General features: G+C 47.0%; 1 protein-coding gene across 1 annotated transcript in view; it reads left to right on the forward strand.

Annotated features, from left to right (window-relative positions):
- KLHDC4 (kelch domain containing 4) overlaps positions 1-25148 on the forward strand; it is a 117927-nt gene that overhangs the window by 83243 nt on the left and 9536 nt on the right. Inside the window, 3 exon segments of the mRNA XM_068261817.1 lie at positions 3787-3879; positions 5015-5174; positions 12867-12936. Coding sequence (XP_068117918.1) covers positions 3787-3879; positions 5015-5174; positions 12867-12936 — 323 coding nt within the window.

The following is a 25148-nucleotide window of genomic DNA, read 5'->3' on the forward strand; positions in this document are numbered from 1 at the left end:
ATCTGTGCAAAAGTTCAGGTCCACTTTAAAAATGCTGGAGGTGCAATGGTGTGGTGCTCAGGCAGGCCCTCTGAGTAATTGTGTCTCAACTCCCAGTGGGGGAACGTAGAGGCCGCTGGAGTGACTGGGCGTGTGGGGGCTGAGTAGTGGTGGACTAATGTCTCTGGCACTGACATACCTTATGGTGCTTGCGTTCCTTCTAATTGTCCGCAGGGGATCATCCTTGCCTCTGCTTCCCACTTGTCCTTCTCTCTGTCCCCCTCCGTTATAAATAACCTGGCACCCGCCGCCTAGGCTCCTTCTTCGTCGCTCAGGGAGTGTCATACAGTGTGCGCAGTGCACACTACGGAGAGCCGCAGAACGAGCGTCCCTTCATGACGCAGAATGAGCGTTTGCGCTCCAGCCGCCAGCAGCGCTCTGCCTATGCGATCCGGCTGTGTCATCACCCGGCGCCTGCACAGTCTGTTGGCAAGCCTCCCGCTACCACGAACTAGCTTCGGGAGCTTGCTTTTGTAACGGAGGTTGACGGAGAGCCGGACAGTGACGGGAGATGCGGAAATAGAGCCAAAAACCGGTATTTTCAAAAAGTGCATGGTATGATTATCATGCATATTGAAACCGTGGTATACCGTCATACCGGTATACCGCGGCAACCCTACTACCTACCCATACTGGGACTACACTAGCCATACTGGGGCAACTAAACTCCCTATACTGGGGCAACCATGCTAGCTATGCCGCCGAACCCCAGCCCCCCCTCCCCCACCGTAACCCACTGCGCACGCCACTGTGCACTAGGTCGCGCGCAACCCTCCCCAACTGCAACCAAAACCACCCCAGCAATTGCCCCCCCACCCGGTCCCCGGGGAAAAATGTGGTCAAAAAGGTTGGTGACCCCTGCTGTAGTTTATAAAGCATACACATGTTAACTGCGTCGTCTGCAGATCTATTGGGCCTGTAGGCAAATTGCAGAGAGTCCAGCTGAGGATCTGTGATGGATTTCGGATAAGCCATTATCCGTTTTTGAATGCTTTCGTGACCAATGATGTCAGGGCAACAGGCCTGTAATCGTTTAAGCATGTAGGTTTTGATTTTTTTGGAACTGGTACAATTGAGCTTTTAAAACTGGCAGGGACGATTGAGAGTTCCAGAGATGATTTGAATATGTCTGTGAATACAGGCGCTAATTGATCGGCACAGAATTTCAAACATTTGACATTTACAGTGTCTGACCCAGCTACTTTCTTATGCTGGAAATACACGGCTTGATTCTGAGTCATTTAGATGGCTCGATAGATAATTTCCGACACGTCCGATCTCCCGCCTGATTGTTTTGCCGCTCGATTCTGCATTGAGAACAATGTAAAAAGATAAGAAAAAGAGCAGAAGATAAGAGAATCGCCTGCAGAATTGAACAGGGAATCAATCGAGCGGAAGCATTAGTGTTCTGTCTTTTGAAGAGTTTGTTTACATCGGATTGGCATATTGGTAGAACATGCAAATCTGGGGACAGGTTAGCAGATTGTGGCTGGTGTTGTGTAGATGCTGAGGCACCGCAGGGGGTGAAGACGTTGGTGGAGTGCTCAATTTGCCTGTTGCAGAGAGGCAAATTATGCAAATTGACATGGTGTGTTTGGCTTTTGTTGGTAGTGTCAAACCTGCAATAAAACGTATTCAGTTCATTTGCAAGCTGCAGGTTGTCCAGTGATCGTGGAGGTTTTTGTTCTGTAGTTGGTAATTTCACGTAGAGATTTCCATATTGTGGACAAGTCGACCGTGGAACATTTTTTTTCCTCGAGTTTCTTAGAGTAGTCCTTTATTTTTTTTATTTTTTTTTTGCATTGGTAATGGCTCTCTGCAGTTTGTATTTCGCAGCTTTGTAGAGGACTTTTTCGCCTGTACGATATGCCCTTTATCGAGGCGCAGCTTCCTAAGATGTGATGTAAACCAGGGTTTATCGCTGTTGTTGTACCTGATGCACTTTTTTGTGGGGAGACAGGACTCTTTGCAAAAGGTAATATATGGTGTTACAGCACCAGTGTATTCATTTAGGTCACTGGTGGATTCTTTGAATATACTGTATTCCAGTCAGTTGAATCAAAGCAGCTCTGTAGTTTTTCTACAGCTTCGCTAGTCCATTTCTTAACTGTGGTCACTACAGGTTTGGCAGTTTTTAGCCTTTGTATGTATGTTGGGATAAGCTGTATAATAGAATGATCTTAGCTCCCCAAAGCTGCCCGGCTGACAGAGTGATACGAGTCCTTACTCATAGTGTAACAGTGATCAAGTGTCTTACCTTCTCTAGTTGCCCTTGTGACGTGTTGCCTGTATTTGGGGAGTTCTTTGGAAAGGTTAGCACTGTTGAAATCCCCAAGTATGATAAAAAAAAGAATCGGGATACTCCCTTTCCACCTCAGTGATTTGAATTGTGAGATCTTGGAGCGCAGACTGCATACATGTTTGTGGAGGGATGTACACAGGAACTAGAATAAATGAAGAGATCTCACGGCGTGAATAGTAGGGTCTGCAGTTTATGAATAGAGTTTCCAGCCCAGCCGAGCATGCATCTTGATAACGGTAGCATCCATGCACCACATATCAGTAATATAGAAACAGTCCTCCACCTTTGGTTTTGCCAGAAATAAGTGGATCCCGGTCAGATCTGTGGAGTGTAAATCCATTCATCTGCAGAGCGCTGTCTGGAATAAGCTCAGATAGCCAAGTTTCTGTAAAGGAAAGAGCAGCAGAGAGATGAAAGTCCTTCTTTGTCCTAATCAGTAGTTGAAGCTCATCTAGTTTGTTACATATGGACCTGACATTAGAGAGTATGATTCCAGGTAGTGGAGAGTGCAGTCCTCTGCGTCGAAAGTGAATCTGGATCCCGGAGCGCTTTTTCATCACCTCGCTTATCCTCATTTAAAGGATAAGCGAAGTGATGAAATAGATCTGTCTTTTCTTACTGCTGCATGCATGTTCAGGGTCTATGGCTAAAAGTATTAGAGACAGAGGATCAGCAGGACAGCCAGCTAAGTAGTATTGTTTAAAAGGAAATGAATATGGCAGCCTCCATATCCCTCTCACTACAGTTGTCCTTTAAGGCCATCTGTCCACCAGCTGAAGCTCAGCAGAAGATGGGTGTTGCGACAGGACAACAACCCAAAGCATATGAAGTAAACCAACAACAGAATGGCTTAAACAGAAGAAAATACACCTTCTGGAGTGGCCCAGTCAGAGTCCTAACCTCAACCCGATTGAAATGCTTTGGCACGACCTTAAGAAAGCGATTTTCACCAGACATCCCAGGAATATTGCTGAACTGAAACAGTTATGTAAATAGGAATGGTCAAGAAATACTCTTGACCAATGTGCACGTCTGATCTGCAACTACAGCAAACGTTTGGTTGAAGTTATTGCTGCCTTGTGAATGTTTACATGTTGTGTTCAATAAAAACATGGAAACATTTAATTACTTATGTGGTATTAGTTTGCAGACTGTGATTGTCTATTGTTGTGACTTAGATGAAGATCAGATCACATTTTATGACCAATTTGTGCAAAAATCCATATAATTCCAAAGGGTTCACATACCTTTTATTGGTATTGTATATTCTTTAGTTCAAAGTGTGCAGGCATAAAAAGAAAAAGAACCAGAAAACCAAAAACCCTAGGTTGCTCTTTCTGGCCTCTGTTTCGTGACTACTACTTTTTCTGTATGTAGTCATATGTTGCTGCTGCTGTTCTTCCTGTTTCAATGTTCTACTTTTTTTTGTATTTTTGCATATGCAGAGCCCCCGGGGGCCCATCCGGGAGAAGCGGCCATCGTATGGTTTATTGCAAGAGACAGCTGATAGTGTTTGGAGGATTCCATGAGAGCACACGGTGAGATTAGGCATTTGTTGGATTTTTCTGCCCTTCCAATAAACTTTCTTTCTCCTCTTAGCTATTCTGTTCCATTCTCAATGTCAGTTATGCTGGTTATCTTCCTAGTGCAATGTATTATTTTGCTTTCTCCTTCATCTCAATCAATCAATCTATCCACCTACCTTGCTAACCTTTCTCTGCTCTCTTTTCTCCTGCTTGTCACTTCTCTTTTCTCCTGCCTGCCCCTTCTCTCCTGCCTGCCCGTTCTATGCTCTCTGCTTCCCTGCCTGTCCCTTCTCTGCTCTCTGTTCTCCTGCCTGCCCCTTCTCTGTGCTGTTCTCCTGCCTGCCCCTTCTCTGTGCTGTTTTTCTGCCTGCCCCTTCTCTGTGCTGTTTTTCTGCCTACCCCTTCTCTGTGATGTTCTGCCTGCCCCTTCTCTGCAATGTTCTGCCTGCCCCTTCTCTGCAATGTTCTGCCTGCACCTTCTCTGCAATGTTCTGTCTGCTGTGTTCTCCTGCCTGCCCCTGCTCTGCGCTTTTCTCCTGCCTGCCCCTGCTCTGCGCTTTTCTCCTGCCTGCCCCTTCTCTGCGCTGTTCTCCTGCCTGCCCCTTCTCTGCGCTGTTCTCCTGCCTGCCCCTTCTTGGCGCTGTTCTCCTGCCTGCCCTTTCTTGGCGCTGTTCTCCTGCCTGCCCCTTCTTGGCGCTGTTCTCCTGCCTGCCCCTTCTCGGCGCTGTTCTCCTGCCTGCCCCTTCTCGGCGCTGTTCTCCTGCCTGCCCCTTCTCGGCGCTGTTCTCCTGCCTGCCCCTTCTCGGCGCTGTTCTCCTGCCTGCCCCTTCTCGGCGCTGTTCTCCTGCCTGCCCCTTCTCGGCGCTGTTCTCCTGCCTGCCCCTTCTCGGCGCTGTTCTCCTGCCTGCCCCTTCTCGGCGCTGTTCTCCTGCCTGCCCCTTCTCGGCGCTGTTCTCCTGCCTGCCCCTTCTCGGCGCTGTTCTCCTGCCTGCCCCTTCTCGGCGCTGTTCTCCTGCCTGCCCCTTCTCGGCGCCGTTCTCCTGCCTGTCCCTTCTGCTTTGTTCTGCTGCCTGCCCCTTCTCACTGTTAATAATGTTTCAGCCTACCGACTCTGTTCTGTTATTGAAACCCCTTTATACCTTTCTAGGGACTACATTTATTATAATGATGTATACGTGTTTAATCTCGATACCTTTACATGGTCCAAGTTATCCCCATCTGGGACAGGACCGTTGCCGCGATCAGGATGCCAAATGACGACTACTCAGGATGGCAGTGTGGTCATCTATGGTGGTTATTCTAAGCAGGTAAGTCATGATTACAAGGCTCTTTTTTCATATTCCGTATTGGATTATTGTGATCCCTCAAGTTATTATGATCCCCCAAGGTAAGCTAGCATTCATTTCCTAATATGTAATGATTGGGTTTCAATAGAAGCTTCTTTACCCATTACCAGTGCACTGTAGTACTTGGAAAAACCCAAGTTGCTGTTTTCACCCTAAACACGTCCCTCTTCACCGGTATATGCTCTGCTTACTCTGCCAGCTAAATTCTAAGGAACAATAGCTGGAGGTGCCTGAAAGTGATAAAATAATTAAAACTGTTTAAAAAAATGAAGGTAAGTGTTGGCCTACCTTAACCTCCCTGGCGTTCTATTTACCCAGGATTTCCGTGCAAAAAGTGGTTCAATTAATTTCCAATAATTTTCAACCCTTTTTTTTTGCAATCATTTTTTTTTAATATTGAATTCAATACAGGTTATTGTATTGAATTCAACTAAAAAAAGTGTTTACTGCGAGTTTGTTGATGACGCTGTGTGACCCTGGTGTCATCAACGCCGATCGCCGGGGGACATGTCATCGCCGAGGGAGAAGAAAAATCCGCACAGGGACATGGAAGAAGGCACTGGGGAAGCTATCAAAGGTAGACGACGAAGGATCAGCACGCCAATGGTGAGTATAATACCCAGATGTGTAGCCAGGTGTATAGGGAGCCACATGTAGCCAGATGTCAGGGTAGCCAGGTGTGTAGGCAGATGTATAGGTAGCCAGGTGTGTAGCCAGGTATAAGGTGCCAGGTATAGTGTGCCAGGTGTATTGTAGCCAATTGTGGGGTGCCAGGTGTAGCCAGTTATGGGGTGCCAGGTGTAGCCAGTTATGGGGTGCCAGGTGTAGTTAGTTATAGGGTGCCAGGTGTAGCCAGTTATGGGGTGCCAGGTGTAGTGTAGCCAGTAATGGCGTGCCAAACTACCCCCCAACACCTTCCCCCAGGCTGTGGGTGGCCAGTGGGGACCCCCCTTCTGGGCAGGGGGTTGTCCCTGTTCTTTGCATGCTGACCCCCCTTCTGGGCGGGGGGGGGGTGTCCCCGTCCTTTGCGGGTTGTGGGTGGCCTTTCCCCCCCTCCCATCCCCCGTGCAAGCTCCCCTTCCCCCTGAACCCCTACCCTCGGTGTGAGTCCTGTTCTACTCACCCAGGCTGTCTCCAGCGGCGGCGGCAGAATCCCTTCTTCCTCCTTCCCCGAAGTCTCATGCTCTGTGTAATTATCGCTACGAGGCTTGGTGACGTCACCGAGCCTCGTAGCAGTAACGTCACAGGCCGGGACTTCGGCGTTAGAGGAAGAAGGGATTCTGCTGGCGCTGCTGGAGACAGCCTGGGTGAGTAGAACTGGACTCACACCGAGGGAAGGGGTTCAGGGGGAAGGGGGGGCTTGCACGGGGGGAGGGAGGGAGGGAAAGGCCACCCACAGCCCGCAAAGGACGGGGACACCCCCCCGCCCAGAAGGGGGGTCCCCGCCGGCCACTACCAGCCTGCAAAGAACAGGGACCCCCGCCCAGAAGGGGAGTCCCCATCAGCCACTACCAGCCCGCATAGGGAATCCCCCTGCACAGAACGGACACCTGTCCACTCACAAAGGGGGAATCCCTGCACGCAGCACATTCTCTGCCCCGACAGCTGCACAGGGATTCCCCAGGGTGGCTGGATGCTTGTTCTGTATGCTGTGGGTAGCACAGATCGCTATCCACAGCGTGCAGTCAGGCATCCAGCCATCCTGGGGAATCCCTCTGATGAGGGAAAATTGCAGCGGGCGGTGCAGAGAAACAGGAAATCTCCCTGGCGGGATTGACGAGCTGAGCTCGTCCAAAACACTTTCAGCAAGTTTTTGCTGGACGAGCTGAGCTCGTCCAGAACGCTAGGGAGGTTAAAATGAAGATTATGTGATAATTAAAAATAGAATGTTATGCAGCACAGTAGACAATGCGTTTCGCAGCTCAAGTCTGCTTCATCAGGTCAGTGTAGTGTCAGATCTGTACTCATTTCTGTTGCCTGGAAGGGCAACCATGGCAATTACTGCTCTGCTCTCTTGTGTTACCTCTTCTTTCACTTTTCTCTGGTTATTTGTATCTATTTTACTTTTATTTACTTTTTTCACCTTCTCTAACCTTTTTGTGGTTATTACCTTTGTGGACTTCCTTTGCCACGCGACGGACGAACAGCAGGGCAGCCTACTGTTATTTTCCCCCATGCACACTGCCAGCATAGTGATGTCCTTCTCCTCCTTCAGGTCCGGCCTGTCCACCTCTGTAGCGCTGCCCCCACCTTGGCCACCGTCAGGTGTGAATATGCAACCGCGGCTGCAATGTCCTCCACGGCTCCAGCCCTTCACTGCCAGGACCGCCAGCGCGAACACACAGCCGCGGCTGCTCCTCCAACGGCTGCGGCGGCCTTGCCATCTCAACAGCGCTGCCCCCTCCTAGGCCACCGCCGGGACCATCGCTGAAGGTGCAGCTGCTCCCATGACCGCTGCTATGTCCTCTGCAGCTCCAGTTCTTCACTGTCAGGATCACCACCACTGACGCACAGCCAGGGCCGCTCCTCTGATGACTGCAGCGGTTTCCCTGTCCACCGCAGTTCCAGCTCAGGAGGATCAGAGGTGTCCCACTGTGTCCCGCCACTTGCAGTGCCAATCTCCTGCCTCGGGCTCGCTGCAACACGTGCCACCTATCACCTATCTTGTTCTCCCTCTACACGAACATCTGTACATCCATAGCAAATGCTGTCAAAACCATAACATTTGCAGACAACACTATCGTGGGCCTTTTAACCAAGAACAACGAAGTGGCCTATCGGGAGGTTGATAGAATTATGCTTCTGGTGTAAGGAGAACAAGCTGGTACTTAACACTGCCAAAACTGTCGAGCACATCATTGACTTTAGGAAGCATGCCCTCAATCCTCCTCTGATCTATGAGTCAAGGTCATAAGAGCAGCCAGCGTTCGCCTCCTGGGAACAACCATTTCTAAATACTTGAGCTGGAAGACTAACATCATCTCCATCCAGAAGAAAGCCCAGCAGAGACTTTTTTTTGTTTTTTTATTTCCTTTGCCAGCTCAAGAAGTTTGGTATGGCACAAGAGCAACTGAGGTCCTTCTACTCCGCCACCATTGAGTCTATCCTCTGCTCCTCCATCGGGGTCTGGTACGCCGCCTCTACGGCCAGCGTCAGATACAGACACCAGAGGATCATTAAATTGGCGGAGAGGATAATTGGTACGCCCCTACCCACTCTCGACCACCTTCACAACACCAGATTGCGCTCCAGGGCAACACGGATTGTTAACGACTCCTTCCACCTGGGCTTTTGTTTCTTTGATGACTACCATCTGGCCGGAGACTCCGGGCCATCTCCACCAAGACTGCCAGACACAGAAATACTTTTTTCCCCCCACGGCCGTCAATCTCTTAACCTCTTGAGGACTGCAGGGCTAAACCCCCCCCCCCCTAGTGACCAGGCAATTTTTAGTTTAAAAGGCCACTGCAGCTTTAAGGCCAAGCTGCAGGGCCGCACAACATAGCACACGAGTGATTTCCCCCCCCCCCCCCCCTTTTCTCCCCACCAACAGAGCTCTCTGTTGGTGGGGTCTGATCGCTCCCCCCATGTTTATTTTTTTTTAAATAAATATTTGTGTTGCATTTTTTTAAAAAAAAAAACCTCTTCCTTTAAATCCCTTCCCTCCCTCGCTCCCTCCCTCCCCACAGCCGGCCAATTACGGCGATCGTCTGTCATAGGCTTCTGCCTATGAGAGCCGATCGCTCTCTTGTCCCGCAGGGGGACAGCCGTGTCACACGGCTGTCCTCAGTGCAGCGCTGCTGCTGATCGCAGCGCTGCACAGAGTAAATAGACGGCGATCACGCCGTCTAACAGTCTCCCGAGCGGCAATAGCCGCTCGGAGACTGAAGGCGGGGCAGAGCTCCGCCCCCCAAGCAGGAGATGCGCGCGCAGCCTGCGCGCGATCTCCTGCAAAACAGAGCCCCAGGACTTTACGCCAATTGGCGTTAGGCGGTCCTGGGGCTGCCGCCGCGGCCACGCCTGCCGGCGTGACGCGGTCGACAAGAGGTTAAACTCTCTCCACACCTTAACTCCCTCAGCGGACACTCTCCCTTCTCATTCACCCTAGCCCATGGCCTGCCATTGCCAGTATTGTGGTTGTTTATCCATTACTGGTCTACTACTGTAAAACCACATATAGTGTATTTGGTACTGTTTTTGCGGCCATTTTGTACCACTGCTGCTATTAATGTTAATCAGCTATGTTCGCACAGAAGGTGCCACTTTGTCAAACTGTTGTGTCTTCCTCCTTTCCGGTACTTTGTATGTTGCCAGGAACAATTCCGAGTGTGACATTATTGTGCTTGCGGAATAAAAAAACGATTCTGATTCTGGATGTGTAGAGTGCAGGGGCTTTTGTTTTGTTCTATTGTGAAGTATCAGTAATTGTATACATTTTTGGTACCTCCAGCTATTGTTCCTTTAGCTATTGTCACCCCAGTTTGAGAGGGTTATTGTATAATTTATATATTGGAGCAGCACCCATCATTACAATACACAAGGCCGAATGGGGGACTGTGCTTGACAAGACACCGAACATTTACAGTGCTGCTTATAATTATTCTCACCCCTGGCAAATATTGGCATAAATTTACTTTTATTCAACCAGCAAGTTGGCGGGAAATTACATAGGTGTCTCTCAAAAGATAATAAGACCATGTACAAGAGGCATTATTGTGGGGAAAACATTCTCAGCTTTTATTTACATTTGAGAAAAAAGGGTCCAGTCCAAAATTATTCATACCCTTCTCAATAATCAATAGAAAAGTCTTTAGGCTGCTTTCACAGTGGGACGTTACAGGCGCACGTTAGAGCAGCCTGTAACGCACCCCAACGCACAGCAATGAAAAATTAATGGGCTGTTCACAGTGCCCACGTTACGTTACATTGTAACGCAGTACGTCTACATAACGTACTGCATGCAATACTTTACACGCGGCTAAGCCGCGTTAAACTGTTTGCACATGCTCAGTAGGTTTTTTTTTTCATTTTATGGGCGGAGAGGAGGTGGGGAGAGGCCGCTACATAGCCAGGCACATGGCTACTTATTATTCACTGCACTTGCAGTGTTTACATCCTGGAGCGGCCGCGGATTGGCTAGCGGGACCATGCGATGCAGAGAGCTCCGCTCACGTGGTCTCCGCAGTGCCTCCGACAGAGCAGGCGCACCAAGAGCTGCTTGTAACGCGGCTCTTGGTAGCGTCCTGCTCCAACACCACCAGGCGTTGCGTTAGGGACACGTTATGCGACCATAACGTCCCCTAAAACGCAACGTCCCACTGTGAAACCAGCCTTAAAGGGAAGGTTCAGGGACTAACAAAAAAAAATAAAAAGCCATATCCACTTACCTGGGGCTTCCTCCAGCCCGTGGCAGGCAGGAGGTGCCCTCGGCGCCGCTCCGGGGGCTCCCGGTGGCCAACCCGACCTGGCTTCTTCTGCGCTCCATTGTGCGTTTCACGCTGGCGCGCTGACGTCATCGGACGTCCTCCGGGCTGTACTGCGCAGGCTCAGTAGTTCTGAGCCTGCGCAGTACAGCCCGGAAGACGTCCGATGACGTCAGCACGCCGGAGTGAAATGCACAATGGAGCGCAGAAGAAGCCCGACCTGGCCGCCGGCCTGGCCAGGTCGGGTCAGCCACCGGAGACCACCGCCGCCTGCGGAGCGGCGCCGAGGGCACCTCCTGCCTGCCACTGGCTGGAGGAAGCCCCAGGTAAGTGGATATGGATTTTTTTTTTTTTGTTAGTCCCTGAACCTTCCCTTTAACAACTATTACAGAAATCAAATGCTTCTTATAATTGCAGATCAGCTGCTTGCATGTCTCCACAGGTATTTGTGCCCATTCATCTTTAGCAATGAGCTCCAAATCTTTCAGGTTGGAGGGTCTTCTTGTCATCACCCTGATCTTTAGCTCCCTCCACAGATTCTCAATTGGATTCAAGTCAGGACTATGGCTGGGCCACTTCAAAATGTTAATGTTGTTGTCTGCTAACCATTTCTTCACCACTTTTGCTGTGTGTTTTGGGTCATTGTCATGCTGAAATGTCCACTTGCCCAAGGCCAAGTTTCTTTGGTGACTGCCTGATGTTGTTGTTGAGAATCCTCATGTATTGCTCTTTTTTCATGGTGCCATTTACTGTGATTAAGTTCCCTGGTCCGTTGGCTGAAAAAACACCCCCAAAGCCTTAGGTTCCTACCACCATCTTTAAAAGTTGAGATGGTGTTCTTTGGGTTGAATACTTCTCCTTTTTTATGGCAAATGAAGGAAACCTCATTGTGACCAAACAATTCAATGTTTGTTTTATCTGACCATAACACAGGAGTCCAGAAGTCTTCTTCTTTGTCCAGATGAGCTTTTGCAAAGGCCAAGCAAGCTTTTGTGTGCCTTATCTGGAGAAGTGGTGTCCTCCTTGGTCTGCATCCGTGGAACCCAGCATGGTGCAGTGTCCGTTGGATTGTCTGCCTTGAGACATTGCCACCAGCAGAGCCCAGATTCACCAGTATGGTCTTGGTGGTTATCCTTGCATTATTTTTCACCTCTCTCGCTACCCTCCTTGGCCAGCACAGGTGTCACTTTTGGCTTTTGACCACGTACTCTGAGATTTTCCACAGCGCAGAACATCTTGTATTTTTTAATAATACTTTGCACTGTAGCCATTAAGCCTTGAAAACATTTAGAAATGGCCTTGTAGCCCTTTCCTGACTTGTGAGCAGCCACAATGTGCAGCCACAGGTCCCCACTGAGCTCCTTGGTCTTAGCCATGACTGTCCACAAACCAACTGCAGAGAGCTGCTGTATTTCACCTGTTGAGTTGATTAAAACATCTGTTCCCAATCAGGGTAATTAGGCTGCTTTAGAACAGCTTGGACTATTTGGAATGGTATAGAACTTTGGATTTTCCCCCAGACTGTGTCAGTTTGTGAAAGGTATGAATAATTTTGGACTGGACACTTTTTGCTCAAATGTAAATAAAAGCTGAAAAATGTTTTTTTTTTCCACAATAATGCCTCTTGTACATAGTCTTATCTTTTGGGAGACACCTATATCATTTCCCATCAAAAAATAACTTGCTGGTTGAATAAAAGTAACTTTAAGTGAAAATTTGCAAGGGGTATGAATAATTATGGACAGCACTGTATATTGCGCTTTTCTCCTGGTGGACTCAATGCCGCTAGGGTTCACCCTATAGGCAGTAGCAATGTTAGGGAGTCTTGCCTTACTGTCTCCTTACTGAATAGCTGCTGGCTTACTGAACAGGAAGAGCTCTTAACCAGTACACTATCCAGCCACTGCCGCTGCTTACCCACATGCCCTTACCAATGGTTGCTTGGTTCTGTAACCCAACCTTGTGAGTATCCACTTCTCATACTTTCCTTTCTTACGACCATAAACTGATCTATATACTACACTAGACTGAGCTTGGGTTAGATGGGCTCTCCCTGGCCATGTCTGTTGCTCTCCCAGTAGGTACGCTACTGCTGTTGGCAGCTACCATGTTCTGTACTCAGAGGGGAGACTACGAGACAACCTCATATACTGCATAGATATTAATATTCCATATACTTCACTTCAGTCTGTTAGTCAGTGGCTTATTATTATAATGTTTTTTTCCACAGAGAGTAAAGAAGGATGTAGATAAAGGTACCGTCCACACAGACATGTTCCTTCTGAAGCTGGAGGGTGCAGGTGAGTTTTACTCTGCAGGGATTTTACATATGACGTGGCAGGAATATAAAGTCTTAAAGGAAACCCAAGGTGCAAATAAACTGATGAGATAAACAATTGTAACTCTCCTACTACTCCTCAAAATGAATCCCACAGTTTTAATCTCCGTGTATCAGTTAAATAAAGTATATTTAAAGTGACCCTGAAATGGTGGTAATGGCATAATTTATACTTTCTCCAGCCCTATGAGGTCCATGGGCTCCATTGCTGTCCTCTCTGGTTGCTCCGTTCAATTGTGAAAGCTTCTGGTATTCTAGTTGGCCACACATGCCGTGCCTGGGAGCGTTCTGCGACTGGGCGGCTGGAGTTTGGCCTGGCCCTGCATGTGCAAGAGCCAATGACTGGCCAGAATAACGGGAGCTTTTACAATTGAACGGAGCCACCAGAGAGGACAGCAAGGGAGCTCACGGGCCTCATGGGGCTGGAGGAAGCCCCAGGTAAGTATAAATCTGGCCCTTATCCCCATCTCAGGTATGCTTTAATACTGGATTCTCTCATATAACTGATGCAGTCTTTCAGTGTCCCAGATGCTAAAATATATGAACTATTGACTTTTTTATCTACCCCCTGCACTCAGAAGCTAATGACAGCCAGGAAAGAGTTGTATGGCTGTAATTTTCTTATCAGTGATGATTACGCTATAGTCCCACTAGGTCCCAAATGGAGAGGAACTGCCACTTGCATACCTGATGTTTAACTGTTTTGGGCAGGAAATGAAATACAGGATAGCTATTTGTGTGGAAAAACACATACCCTGGTGAGAGGAAGCGTAGGTGGTGGTGGGTGCTGGGCACAGGATTCCTGTAGGCCGTTTCGCGCTGGATAGCGCTTCTACGGAGGCTGCCTCCGTAGAAGCGCCAGGGTATGTGTTTTTCCATGCTATTTTTGCAAGATGTTGCACGTCTGCACTTTATCCATGCTTTAATAAACCGAACACTTGCAGCAGTGCCATCTTTCCTGCTTTCTTCTGTTTGCTTGCCACTTGATGCTTTTGCTTGAGCACGCTGAGGAGGTTCCAGAGAAGAGGGGTGTTTGTAGTCCTCCTGTGCAATCTGCATGTCTCTGAAGCTGATTTATGCATGTCATACCGCTGTAGTGACAACCATTTGTTCTCCTTTGGTTCTATAGCTATTTGTGTGCTAGGCACTGTACATACACATGTCTATCTCATCAGGTCACATGTCACCTTGGGTACACTTTTTTTTTATTGCGTTATATGCTTTATATGTGATTAAGAATGCATCAGACAGCACAGAGGCTAAATGGTTAATACTCCTACCTCCAAGGGCAAAACTTCCAGGATTAAATCCCAGCCATCACACTGAGGGCTTGATTCACAAAGCGGTGCTAACTGTTAGCACACTTGTGAAAAGCCCCTTATCACGCCTAAAGAAACTAAGCGCACGCTAATTAGCAAACTACCACGTGCAAAGTCCGGTGCGCGCGAAACGAAAACGGCGCACCCTATGCGCCTATAATGTCGCATTGGATGCGCCCTAAATGTTGCACCCATGTGACGTTTAGGGCGCATCCAACGCGATCTTAGAGGTGTATAGGGTGCGCAGTTTTCGCGGGCACCGGCCTTTGCGCGTGGTACTTTGCACGCAATCTTATTCGGCTTGGTGCGTACTTAGCACCCTAGTTAGCCGGCTTGGTGCGTGCTAACTAGGTTAGCACCGAATAGTGAATCAGGCCCTAACTGTGCGAAATGTGAATGTTCTTCCCCTGTGTGTAGGTTTCCTCCTTGTGTTCCAGTATCCTCCCACACCTGGCTTCAGAATGTGATAGAGATATGTGCCACATGTCTAGCAGATTCAAGTGTATGTCCACCGTGGATTAACCCTGTAAGTGTGCATCAGGAGCTAAGTATAAGTTGTAGGCCAGCAGGCACTCTTGTTCCTGTGACATGTTTCATGCTTTGGGGGAGATGGAGGGAGATAGACAAGCATTGTAAAGGTAGGGATAGCACAGAAAGGACCACATCAGGCAGAAGAAGCTTGTGAATAAGCTAGTGACAGTATATTAAAAATATGCAAAGAGAGTGCGAATGATAAATGGTGTCCTTCACTGTCTGTGCAGCGTGGCAGGGACGTGCGAATCACATGAGAGGCTGGCAAAAGAGAGACAAAGGCCCATATTCAATTCACGTCAACTTTTCTCCTAAGAGATCATTTTTCATCTTCTGTTTTAAAATAACTTTTCAACACTTTGCAATTGAACAAGTACAACAAAGATGACGAAAAAGTCCAGTTAAAATGATTCTGAGTATGTTATTGCTTGCTAGAGACTTAAAGGGGAACTGAAGTAAGAGGTATATGGAGGCTGCCATATTTCCTTTTAATCAATACCAGTTGCCTGGCAGCCTTGCTGATCTATTTCTCTGCAGTAGTATCTGAATAACACCAGAAACATGCATGCAGCTAGTCTTGTCAGATCTGACTTTAAAGTCTGAAACACCTGATCTGCTGCATGCTTGTTCAGGGGCTATGGCTAATAGTATTAGAGGCAGAGGATCATCAGGGCTGCCAGGCAACTGGTATTGCTTAAAAGGAAATAAACATGGCAGCCTCCATATACCTCTCTCTTCAGTTCCCCTTTAAAGTGTACCTAAAAGAGTACCTGTGGTGGAAGAGAGGGGAAACCTCTGGATAGTAATGAGGCGTCCCTCGTCCTCCTCCGCACTCCTGATCCAGCGCTGGCCCCCCATTGATTGCGGAAGTGCACTAAAGTGAGAGGTATATGGAGGCTGCCATATTTATTTCCTTTAAAACAATAGCAGTTGCCTGGCCATCCTACTGGTCCATTTGGCTGCAATAGTGTCTGAATCACACCAGAAACAAGAATGCTGCTAATTTTGTCAAATCTGACAATAGTATACCAAAAACAAAAGCCATGACCTCAAAATAACCACACCAGAACAACAATTATCAAAATATAGAATATCATCCTTTATTGAAATTACAAACATTAAAAACTATTAAAACTTGGTGGGGGAATATATAAACCCACAGTATCGGAGAACTGGTGGAATTATAAAGTGCTAGTGACAAACATGTTCATCCACAAACATCATATACATAGCACTAAGCGTGCATAATACTGTTGGGACACATACAATGGCATGAGATCATATATATATAATATTATGATCTCATGCCATTGTATGTGTCACAACAGTATTATGCACGCTTAGTGCTATGTATATGATGTTTGAGGATGAACATGTTTGTCACTAGCACTTTATAATTCCACCAGTTCCGCCAGAGGTAATCGCGTAGTGACCATATAGGAATGAGAGGCAGAAACGTGTAATGAGGTCAGCAAGTAGTGAATCAGATCCTACCAGTGTGATGTCTCCACGGGTCCCCACCGCCGCTATCGCGATTCGCCACCTATAGCGTGGATTTTTCTAAGCTACTGGGTAGTTGTAATGCTGCCCTATTTATACAGGTCCAAGAGAGGAAAACGCCCAAAGGTAGCATAGCCACGCTACCGCCTCCATCACTCTGTCGGCTTCCGTATCTAAGATGGCCTATAGTGGCCAAAAAAGTGAACGCGTACAAAAGTACGCATTCCTATTATGGAAGTGCACATGGTCAAATAAATGGAATGCGTATGGACGCATGTAACGTACGTGACAGCGCCATCTAGTGATCAAACTGAAATATTGAAAATATGTATCCCAAAATATGTATCTGTAGTTGTTTAACAAATCTGACAATACTGTCAGAAACACCTGATCTGCTGCATGCTTGTTCAGGGTCTATGGCTTAAAGGGAACCAGAGAGGAACGTACAAAAAAAAAGAAAAAGCTTTTATACATACCTGGGGCTTCTTCCAGCCCCATAAGCCTGGATCGCTCCCACGCCGCCGTCCTCCGCTTCCTGGATCGGCGGTACCGGGTCCCGTCACTTCCAGCGGACGCGGCCAATTGTCCGCATCACGGGGGCTCCCTCCATACCCATACGCATGCGGCTGCGCAGTAGGCAGCCTCACGCGTACTTATATGGAGGGAGCCCCGTGTGATACCGGACAATTGGCCGCGTCTGGCGGCCATGACGGGACCCGGTACCGGCGGATCCAGGCAGCAAAGGACGGCGCGTGGGAGCAATCCGTGCGTATGGGGCTGGAGGAAGCCCCAGGTATGTATAGAATCTTTTTCCTGGGGCCTCTGGTTCCCTTTAAAGTATTAGAGGAAAGGGATCTGCAAGATAGACAACTGGTATTGCTGAACAGAAAATAGATACAGTATGTCAGCTTCCATACACCTCTCACTTCAGGTGTCCTTTAAGTGACATGATGAGACAGACATGTGTATGTACAGTGCCAAGCATACAAGTAACTAGGCTGTGTTTCTTTTTCTGCCTGAAAGAGTTAAACTCTCACTGATTAAGGTATTAAAGCCATAAAACTCTTTCCTGGCAGAGAATGGTTTCTGACTGCAAGGGATAAGTAAAGGTCAGTAGGTCATATGTTTTAGCTCTCTGAGACTTGGGACAGACTTTGTCATTAAGAAGAGATAAAACTACTTTTTGACGTTTTTTTGTTTGTTTGTTTGTTTTTTTTAATAGAAAATAAAACTGTGGGATATCTTAACCAGTTCGGTCTATCTGGACGAGCTTCCTCGTCCAGATAGGCACTGCTGCTGCCGCCGGCTGGTGCGCGCGCGCTCCCGCTGCCCGCCGCTAGCCCCCCGATCAGTGAATGGGAATATAATTCCCATTCACCGATCTATCTTCCCCGCAGAAATACCGACGCTTTCTCTCCAGAGAGCGCGGTATTTCTGCCCCCAGGAAACATCTCCCCAGCATTTTAGTTCCTGGATGCGAGATCGTTCGCATCCAGGACTTTTTTCACTGTGGCCATCTTGTGGCCAAATAGTAAACTGCACCAACATACATTTTTAATAAAAAAAAAATATTATTTTACATTTAAAATTAAGTTTCCCTCCCACACCAAAAATTACCCACATACACTTTTTTATTAAAAATAAAAAATACAATTAAAAAAAACAAAAACAACATAAATAGTTACCCAAGGGTCTGAACTTTTTAAATATGCATGTCAAGAGAATATGTTATTATATTATTTAAAATTATAAGCTTATAAATAGTGATGGACGCAAATTTGGTGTCCCTGCAGTAGCAGTTGTACAGTAGCTGCTGCCCTGTTTGTTGTGTTGGTGTCCCTGCAGTAGTAGTTGTACAGTAGCTGCTGTCCTGTTTGTTGTGTTGGTGTCCCTGCAGTAGTAGTTGTACAGTAGCTGCTGTCCTATTTGTTGTGTTGGTGTCCCTGCAGTAGCAGTTGCACAGTAGCTGCTGCCCGGTTTGTTGTGTTGGTGTCCCTGCAGTAGTAGTTGTACAGTAGCTGCTGCCCTGTTTGTTGTGTTGGTGTCCCTGCAGTAGCAGTTGTACAGTAGCTGCTGCCCTGTTTGTTGTGTTGGTGTCCCTGCAGTAGTAGTTGTACAGTAGCTGCTGCCCTGTTTGTTGTGTTGGTGTCCCTGCAGTAGTAGTTGTACAGTAGCTGCTGCCCTGTTTGTTGTGTTGGTGTCCCTGCAGTAGTAGTTGTACAGTAGCTGCTGCCCTGTTTGTTGTGTTGGGGTCCAGCAGTAATAGTTGTACAATAGCTGCTGCCCTGTTTGTTGTGTTGGGGTCCCTGCAGTAGTAGTTGTAGGTTCTGCATGTGTCCCTCGGGTTTAGTTTCTAGCTGAGACAACATGGCAAACGTTCTTCCTTTTCTGTAGTGTTACATAACCGACTCTCGCCCTCTGCAAGTGGCACTGTGTCATTTCACCAGTGGGCGGGTGCTGTGTTCACGCAGCCCACACAATAACCATCAGGAGGCAAACTGCTTGATGCCAGCTTTGCCAGCCAGTAATTAGAGGTGCCAGCAGGGAACGCTGTGACATGCTGCAGCTTGGGAGACAATAAGTGAGGGTGGTCCCCCGGGGGGTGCAGGGTGCATACATCTCCAGAGAATCGTCTCGTGCTCACTGCTATAGACTTGCAGCCCTTGGGGTGCAGTCATAACTGGTGAGCCACAGCAACATTGTTTTTTCTTCCCTGGCAGTATAAAGTTACTGTATTAGTGGTCCTGAACTCAGAACTTCCTCTCTGCTCTAAAAGATACACAACAGCAAAGTAACCTTTACAGAAAAACATTTCTTTGTTACAGCTGATACAAATCCTGCAATAAATCTGAAGTGTATCTACTTCCTGTTTTCATGGAAGCAGACATAAGGTTAACATCCTGTGTTTACAAATAAGGTGCTCTGCGGAGGCAGCCAGCTGACACAGCTGAGCAATCAAATTCCAGTTGTAATTAGTCACAGAAGAGGGGGAATTAGACAGGCCAAACTCTCTAAATGCATACAGGGTGCATTTCTCAATGTTTTACTTCTGTTCTGTGCAAGAGTTCAGGTCCACTTTAATAAAAGGATTAAAGTACATAAGTACATTATTTTATCTATACACCTGTTTGAAATTTCATGATAAAAGTTGCATACTGGTAGAAATACATTGTGCACTAAGGTTGTTTTTTGTATCCTACAGTATTGATCATGTGATTTATGGACAGGTTTTGTAATCCTACCTTCTATAATTGTGAATAGGAGTGTCTAACAGACTGCAGGATGCCCCCTCCTATCTTTCAGACTTGTGGTAAAATCGTTTAAATAAAAGTTTCTATCTAGTTACATCAGATACTGCAACTCATTTTTGAATATCTGTTTTCCATTGCTCAGAATCTACTTAAAAAGGCTATTTAGTTCATGTTCTGAGTTTAAAGTGTACCAGATACGAGATCAACTAAAAGTTGTCATACCTGGGGCTTCCCCCAGCCCCATGTGCAGGAGAGATACGTAGAAGGCACACTTCTCTTGTAATGGACATGTCATAGCTGGCATGACCTCTACGGTATGTCCAATTTTCATCCTGTCATCCAGTCTCAACCAATCGGCAGAAATCGCTGACAGTACTCACAGTGGTGAGGCCAACTTCTTAGGCTGTTTGTAGGCTGTGCTTAAAGAGACTCAGAGACGAATCTTAAGCTAGTTATTTTACTTACCCGGGTTTTCCTCCAGCTCATAAACACAGATACGTCCCTCGCCGTCCTCCTACGATCGCCCGTTCAGCCGTGGTGAGCCCCGGTAACAGGCTCAATGACATCACTCTGGCTCTACTGCACATTGCGCAGAAGACCCTGACTGGCTTCGACTGAGTCCGTTACCGGAGGTTCACCAAGGGCTGAATCAGTGTTGCCAACTCATCCCTTCAATTACTGACATATTAAGTTATACAGGTTCTGGGGCCATTTGCACATAATCAGTGCCTTAACTGCATCTACCTAGCCATAAAACCTGTATAATTCATATGTGTCAGTAATTAAAGGGAAGAGTTGGCAACACTGGGCTGAATGAGAGCGAGCAGGAGGATGGCAAGGGACGTATCTGTGCTTATGGGGTGGAGGAAGCCCCAGGTAAGTAAAAAAAAAAACTAGCTTAAGACTCGTCTCTGAGTCCCTTTAAAGACTGGGTTCCATGGCTTCCCCAATGTTAATATAGTTTTACTGTATTTTAACACTTAAAGGATACCCGAAGTGACATGATGAGATAGACATGGGTATGTACAGTGCCTAGCACACTAATAACTATGCTGTGTTCCTTTTTTTCTTTTTCTGCCTGAAAGAGTTAGATAAGTTACCTGATATTTAAGGAGAGGGAAGGCTCTGGGTCCTATAGAGCCTTCTCCGCTCCTCTCACAGTCCCTGCGTTCCAGTCCTGTCACCCCCAGATTTCTCAGTTGAATTAAAAAAAAAAAAAATCTCTGAACTCTTGCACAGGACAGAAGGAAAATGTAGAGAAATGCACCCTGTATGTATTTAGAGAGTTTAGCCAGTCTTAGTCCCCCTCATCTATGACTAATCACAACTGTAATTTGATCTCTCAGCTGTATCAGCTGGCTGTCTCCGCAGAGCTGCTAATTTTTAAACACAGGATGTTAAAGCGGACCCAAACCAAACAATTTTTTTAATTCAAAATATCTAGTTGCACCACTCTGACACATACAAAGATAAATACACACTCCTTCAAGCCTATGAGCATTTCAGTGCATGCCTTTCACCCTTCTCTTTCCATAACTAGGGTTATACAGATGGCAGCCATTAGCAATTCCTCCATTGCTGGACACCACATACTCCACCAGTCTGCCGGATTCTGTCCCGGCAATATGAACGGAAGGGAGGGGTTCCTCCAAAGAATGTAAAATATTTTATATTTGTCATCATGCAGCTGAAAAAGGGCTGCTATTTATTATTATAATTTAGAAAATAGATTTTATTTCTGAAATCTTGTATTTTTAAAGAGAGTCTGAAGCGAGAATGAATCTCGCTTCAGACCTCATAGTTAGCAGGGGCATGTGTGCCCCTGCTAAAACGCCGCTATCCCGCGGCTTAACGGGGGTCCCTGATCCCCCAAATCGCCTCCGTAAAGCGGGGGAGCGCTTCCTGGTTGGGGCAGGGCTAACCGCCGCAGCCCTGCCCCACGCGCGTCTGTCAGACGCGTATCTCCGCCTCTCCCCCGCCCCTCTCAGTCTTCCTTCACTGAGAGGGGCAGGGGAGAGGCGGCGATGCGCGTCTGATAGACGCGACTGGAGGCAGGGCTGCAGCCGTTAGCCCTGCCCCAACCAGGAAGGGAATATTTACGACCAAGACTACGACCAAGTCTTGGAGGGGTGGGTTTGGGGGTGAAGGGACTCCCGTTTAGCGGCGCGATACCGGCGGTTTAGCAGGGGCACACGTGCCCCTGCTAAGTATGAGCTCTGAAGCGAGATTTATTCTCGCTTCAGAGTCTCTTTAAGTTGGGTCCACTTTAACCCTATGTCTGCTTCCATGAAAGCAGGAAGTCGACACACTGCAGATTTATTGCAGGATTTGTATCATCTGTAAGAAAATTGTTTTTCTTTAAAGATTCTTATGCTGTTGTGTATCTTTTAGAGCAGAGAGGACGTTCTGAGTTCAGGTCCACTTTACGGCCTCACAGTGTGTTCTGTTATATGAAGAGGGGGGAGTCATGATAAGACCACTGCAAGAAAGAAAGCTGCCATTTCGGTCGAGGAAAATCTAAAGAGCATACATGGGTATAGATTCTATGAAATTAGCATGAATCCGAGTGATAATTACATAGGAGCACTGAATGATGTTAAAATTTGCAGTTAATATTTTCTGGAAGATACAAACTTTTGTTAAAGTGTACCAAAGATGGTTTCCTAGCCATAATTTATACTTGCCTGGGGCTTCCTCCAGTAGTACTGCACAGGCACACACTGTTTCAGGGGACTGGAGCACGGCGGGGGCACGCATGCGGCTGAGCCACGCATGCGCAGAAGGCAACGACTGGTGGCAACTGAGCGGATTACCGGGAATCCTATCGCCAGAACGGGGGACCCGAGGAGGACGGCGGGGGAAGCCCCAGGGCTCATGGGGCTGGAGGAAGCCCCAGGTAAGTATAAATAATGGCCAGCGTACCATCTCTGGTACACTTTCAGGTGCCCAGTAACAGCTATTTCAGCTAATGATCTGCCTTCTGAGCCGATAATTGGGATCGGAAGGAAACAATCGTAAATCATTAATCGTTCACTTGAATAGGATTGAACAGTATGATCGATAATATGATCGTTTGTGTTCATCAGAACTTTCCAATCCAATCATAATTATTGGATCGGACCGTTGATCGTTTGCTAAAATTGTACCATTAATGGGCACCTTAAAAGACAAAGGAGCACTGTGGTGTAGTGGAGAGGACTCGGGTTTGAATCCCAGCCAGGGCACTAACTGCATGGAACTTGTAATGTTCTCCCCATGTCTGCGTGGGTTTTCTCCAGGCACTGCGGTTTCCCCCACATCCCAAAAACATACAAATAAGTTGATTGGCTTCCCTCTAAAATTGGCCCTAGACTATGATGGACTTATGACTATGGTAGGAATTGTATTGTGAGCTTCTCTGAGGACAGTCCTGTGCTCCTCCATTATTGTCTGGTATGCAGGGGCAACAGCTAGTGACAAGTATAAACTACAAAGAGTAATAAGCGCTGCAGAAAAGATCATCGGCACGCCCCTGCCCCCCCTTGACCTCATCCACACCACCAGAGCGAGGAAAAGAGCCTGCAAGATCGCTCAAGATCCCTCCCACCCAGGCAGTCGCTTCTTTGAGCCACTCCCATTAGGCCGCCGTTTCAGAACAATCCACACCAGAACTACAAGGCGCAGGAACACCTTTTTTCCTCAAGCTGTTCTCCTGCTGAACACTTGCCCAACTGGGCCCCTATAGTTTTTGATCACGGACTACCTGGCTCCCCAGGCACCCTAAACCTGGACTAATGTACTCTTTCTCAGTGCCTGGCATGTATGCTGTAATATGTATATGTTTTTACTTTTTAATCTCACCAATGCATGTACGTCTGTCTCTTGAATTACTGAATGCTCTGTCTCTTGAAACTATTGAATGACTTAAAGGTCTCACGCTCTCCTGCCTTTGCTATGTGTACCACAACCAATTCCGGGTACGTCTACAGCGTACTCGGCGAATAAACTGATTCTGATTCTGACATGACTGTGATCTGTAAAGTCCTGCAGAAGATGTCAGTGCTATATAAATACATAATAATAATAATACTCCGTTCTCAAGTTGGTTGCAAGTGAGTGAGCTCTCTGTGAACTTCTGTGAAACCGATAAAAATAGAGAAGACATTTTAGAAAGGAATAGGATTCCTTCCATGGGTTAAATCCGCCTCTTAGTAAGATAACATCTCAATGCGCGGTTGTGGCCGTTTCGTCTGAATAAACACATATCCCGCAGGGCCGACAGATTTTACAGGGAGCATATGGATCGACATGGGTGATTAGGCTTTAGGAGGCACTTAGACGCTTCAGAATAAAAAGATTAAAAAAAAAAAAGCTTCAAAGAGGCAACAGTTTTATTAATGAAAGAATAAAACTGCTCGAGGGGGTGGGGGGTTGTTGCAGAAGGGGGTCAGGTCCCAGCACTGTGTGTTCCGCAGTATATCAGACGGTCACAGCTTCATATTATCACCTTCTTGAGGGCGTTACATTTTCATCCGTAATTAAAGACCTTTTTTATCTTCAAACCTTTTCACCAATAGAAAAGAGTGGGGCTCAATTCTGGTAGCTCTGTAAGGTAAATATTTTTTGGTAGGTAAAATACCTCGTGAGGTATTTTCCTCTTCTTTTATCAATTCTGAAATATTTTTCTCCATTTCAGAACATGAGGTAAAACATGAGGTAAATGCATAGAGTGAAGTAAAACATGAGGTATTTCAGTGGTAAGCCTGCAGCAAATAAGTAATAGTCTTTGTCTTCCATAAGTTAGGATAGTTTTTGGAAGATGATTTTTTTTTTTTTTTGGAGGAGGAGGGAAGGTGTATTTGATTATGTAGCAACCTATGAAAAGTAAATTTATAGGCATCCATTACAAGAAAATTACAAGAAAAGAAAAAAAAATCCAGCTCATTTACCTTTAGAGGCTGGGGGGGGGGGGGGGGGGGGAGGAGCACTTTTAGAGGCTGGGGGAGGGGTGGGTCGGAGCACTTTTAGAGGCCGGGGGAGGGGTCAGCACTTTTAGAGACTGGGGGTGTGAGTACTTTTACTTTTAGAGGTGCTGGGGGGGGGTGCCTCGGAGCACTTTTAACCAGAGGAGGAGGGGGGGGGAGAAATCAGTGTTTGCCGCAGTTTTACTTAATTTTTTTTTTTATTTTAAATAGAGGCTGTGGGTTGGAGCATTTTTTCTTTTTTTTTTCTTCCCAATTGGCAATGTTGGGGGGGGGGGGGGGGGCGCGGCAGATGAAGGATTGTACAGGGTTTGGAGCATGTCTTCTTTTTTTAAAACAAAATGGAAGCTGGGGCTGGGGGGGATTGTTGGTCAGATAACTTTTACTTATTTCAGCAAAATATGGGGGCCCTGAACACAGAACAAGCTGAAGAGGTTCCATGTTATGTGACTGATATCACAATTCTGTCACAGCACTGCATTTATCATGTGGTAGAGGTAGGTCTAATTATGTGAGGTAAAAGACCTGCAAACACGCCCCTTATTTCTCTTCAGAATTCAAGTGTGAGGTATTTCACTACTAAATACCACACATTTTTAGTAGAAAATTACC

This window comes from Hyperolius riggenbachi, chromosome 11, assembly GCF_040937935.1.
Source record: "Hyperolius riggenbachi isolate aHypRig1 chromosome 11, aHypRig1.pri, whole genome shotgun sequence".
NCBI classification, from domain to species: domain Eukaryota; kingdom Metazoa; phylum Chordata; class Amphibia; order Anura; family Hyperoliidae; genus Hyperolius; species Hyperolius riggenbachi.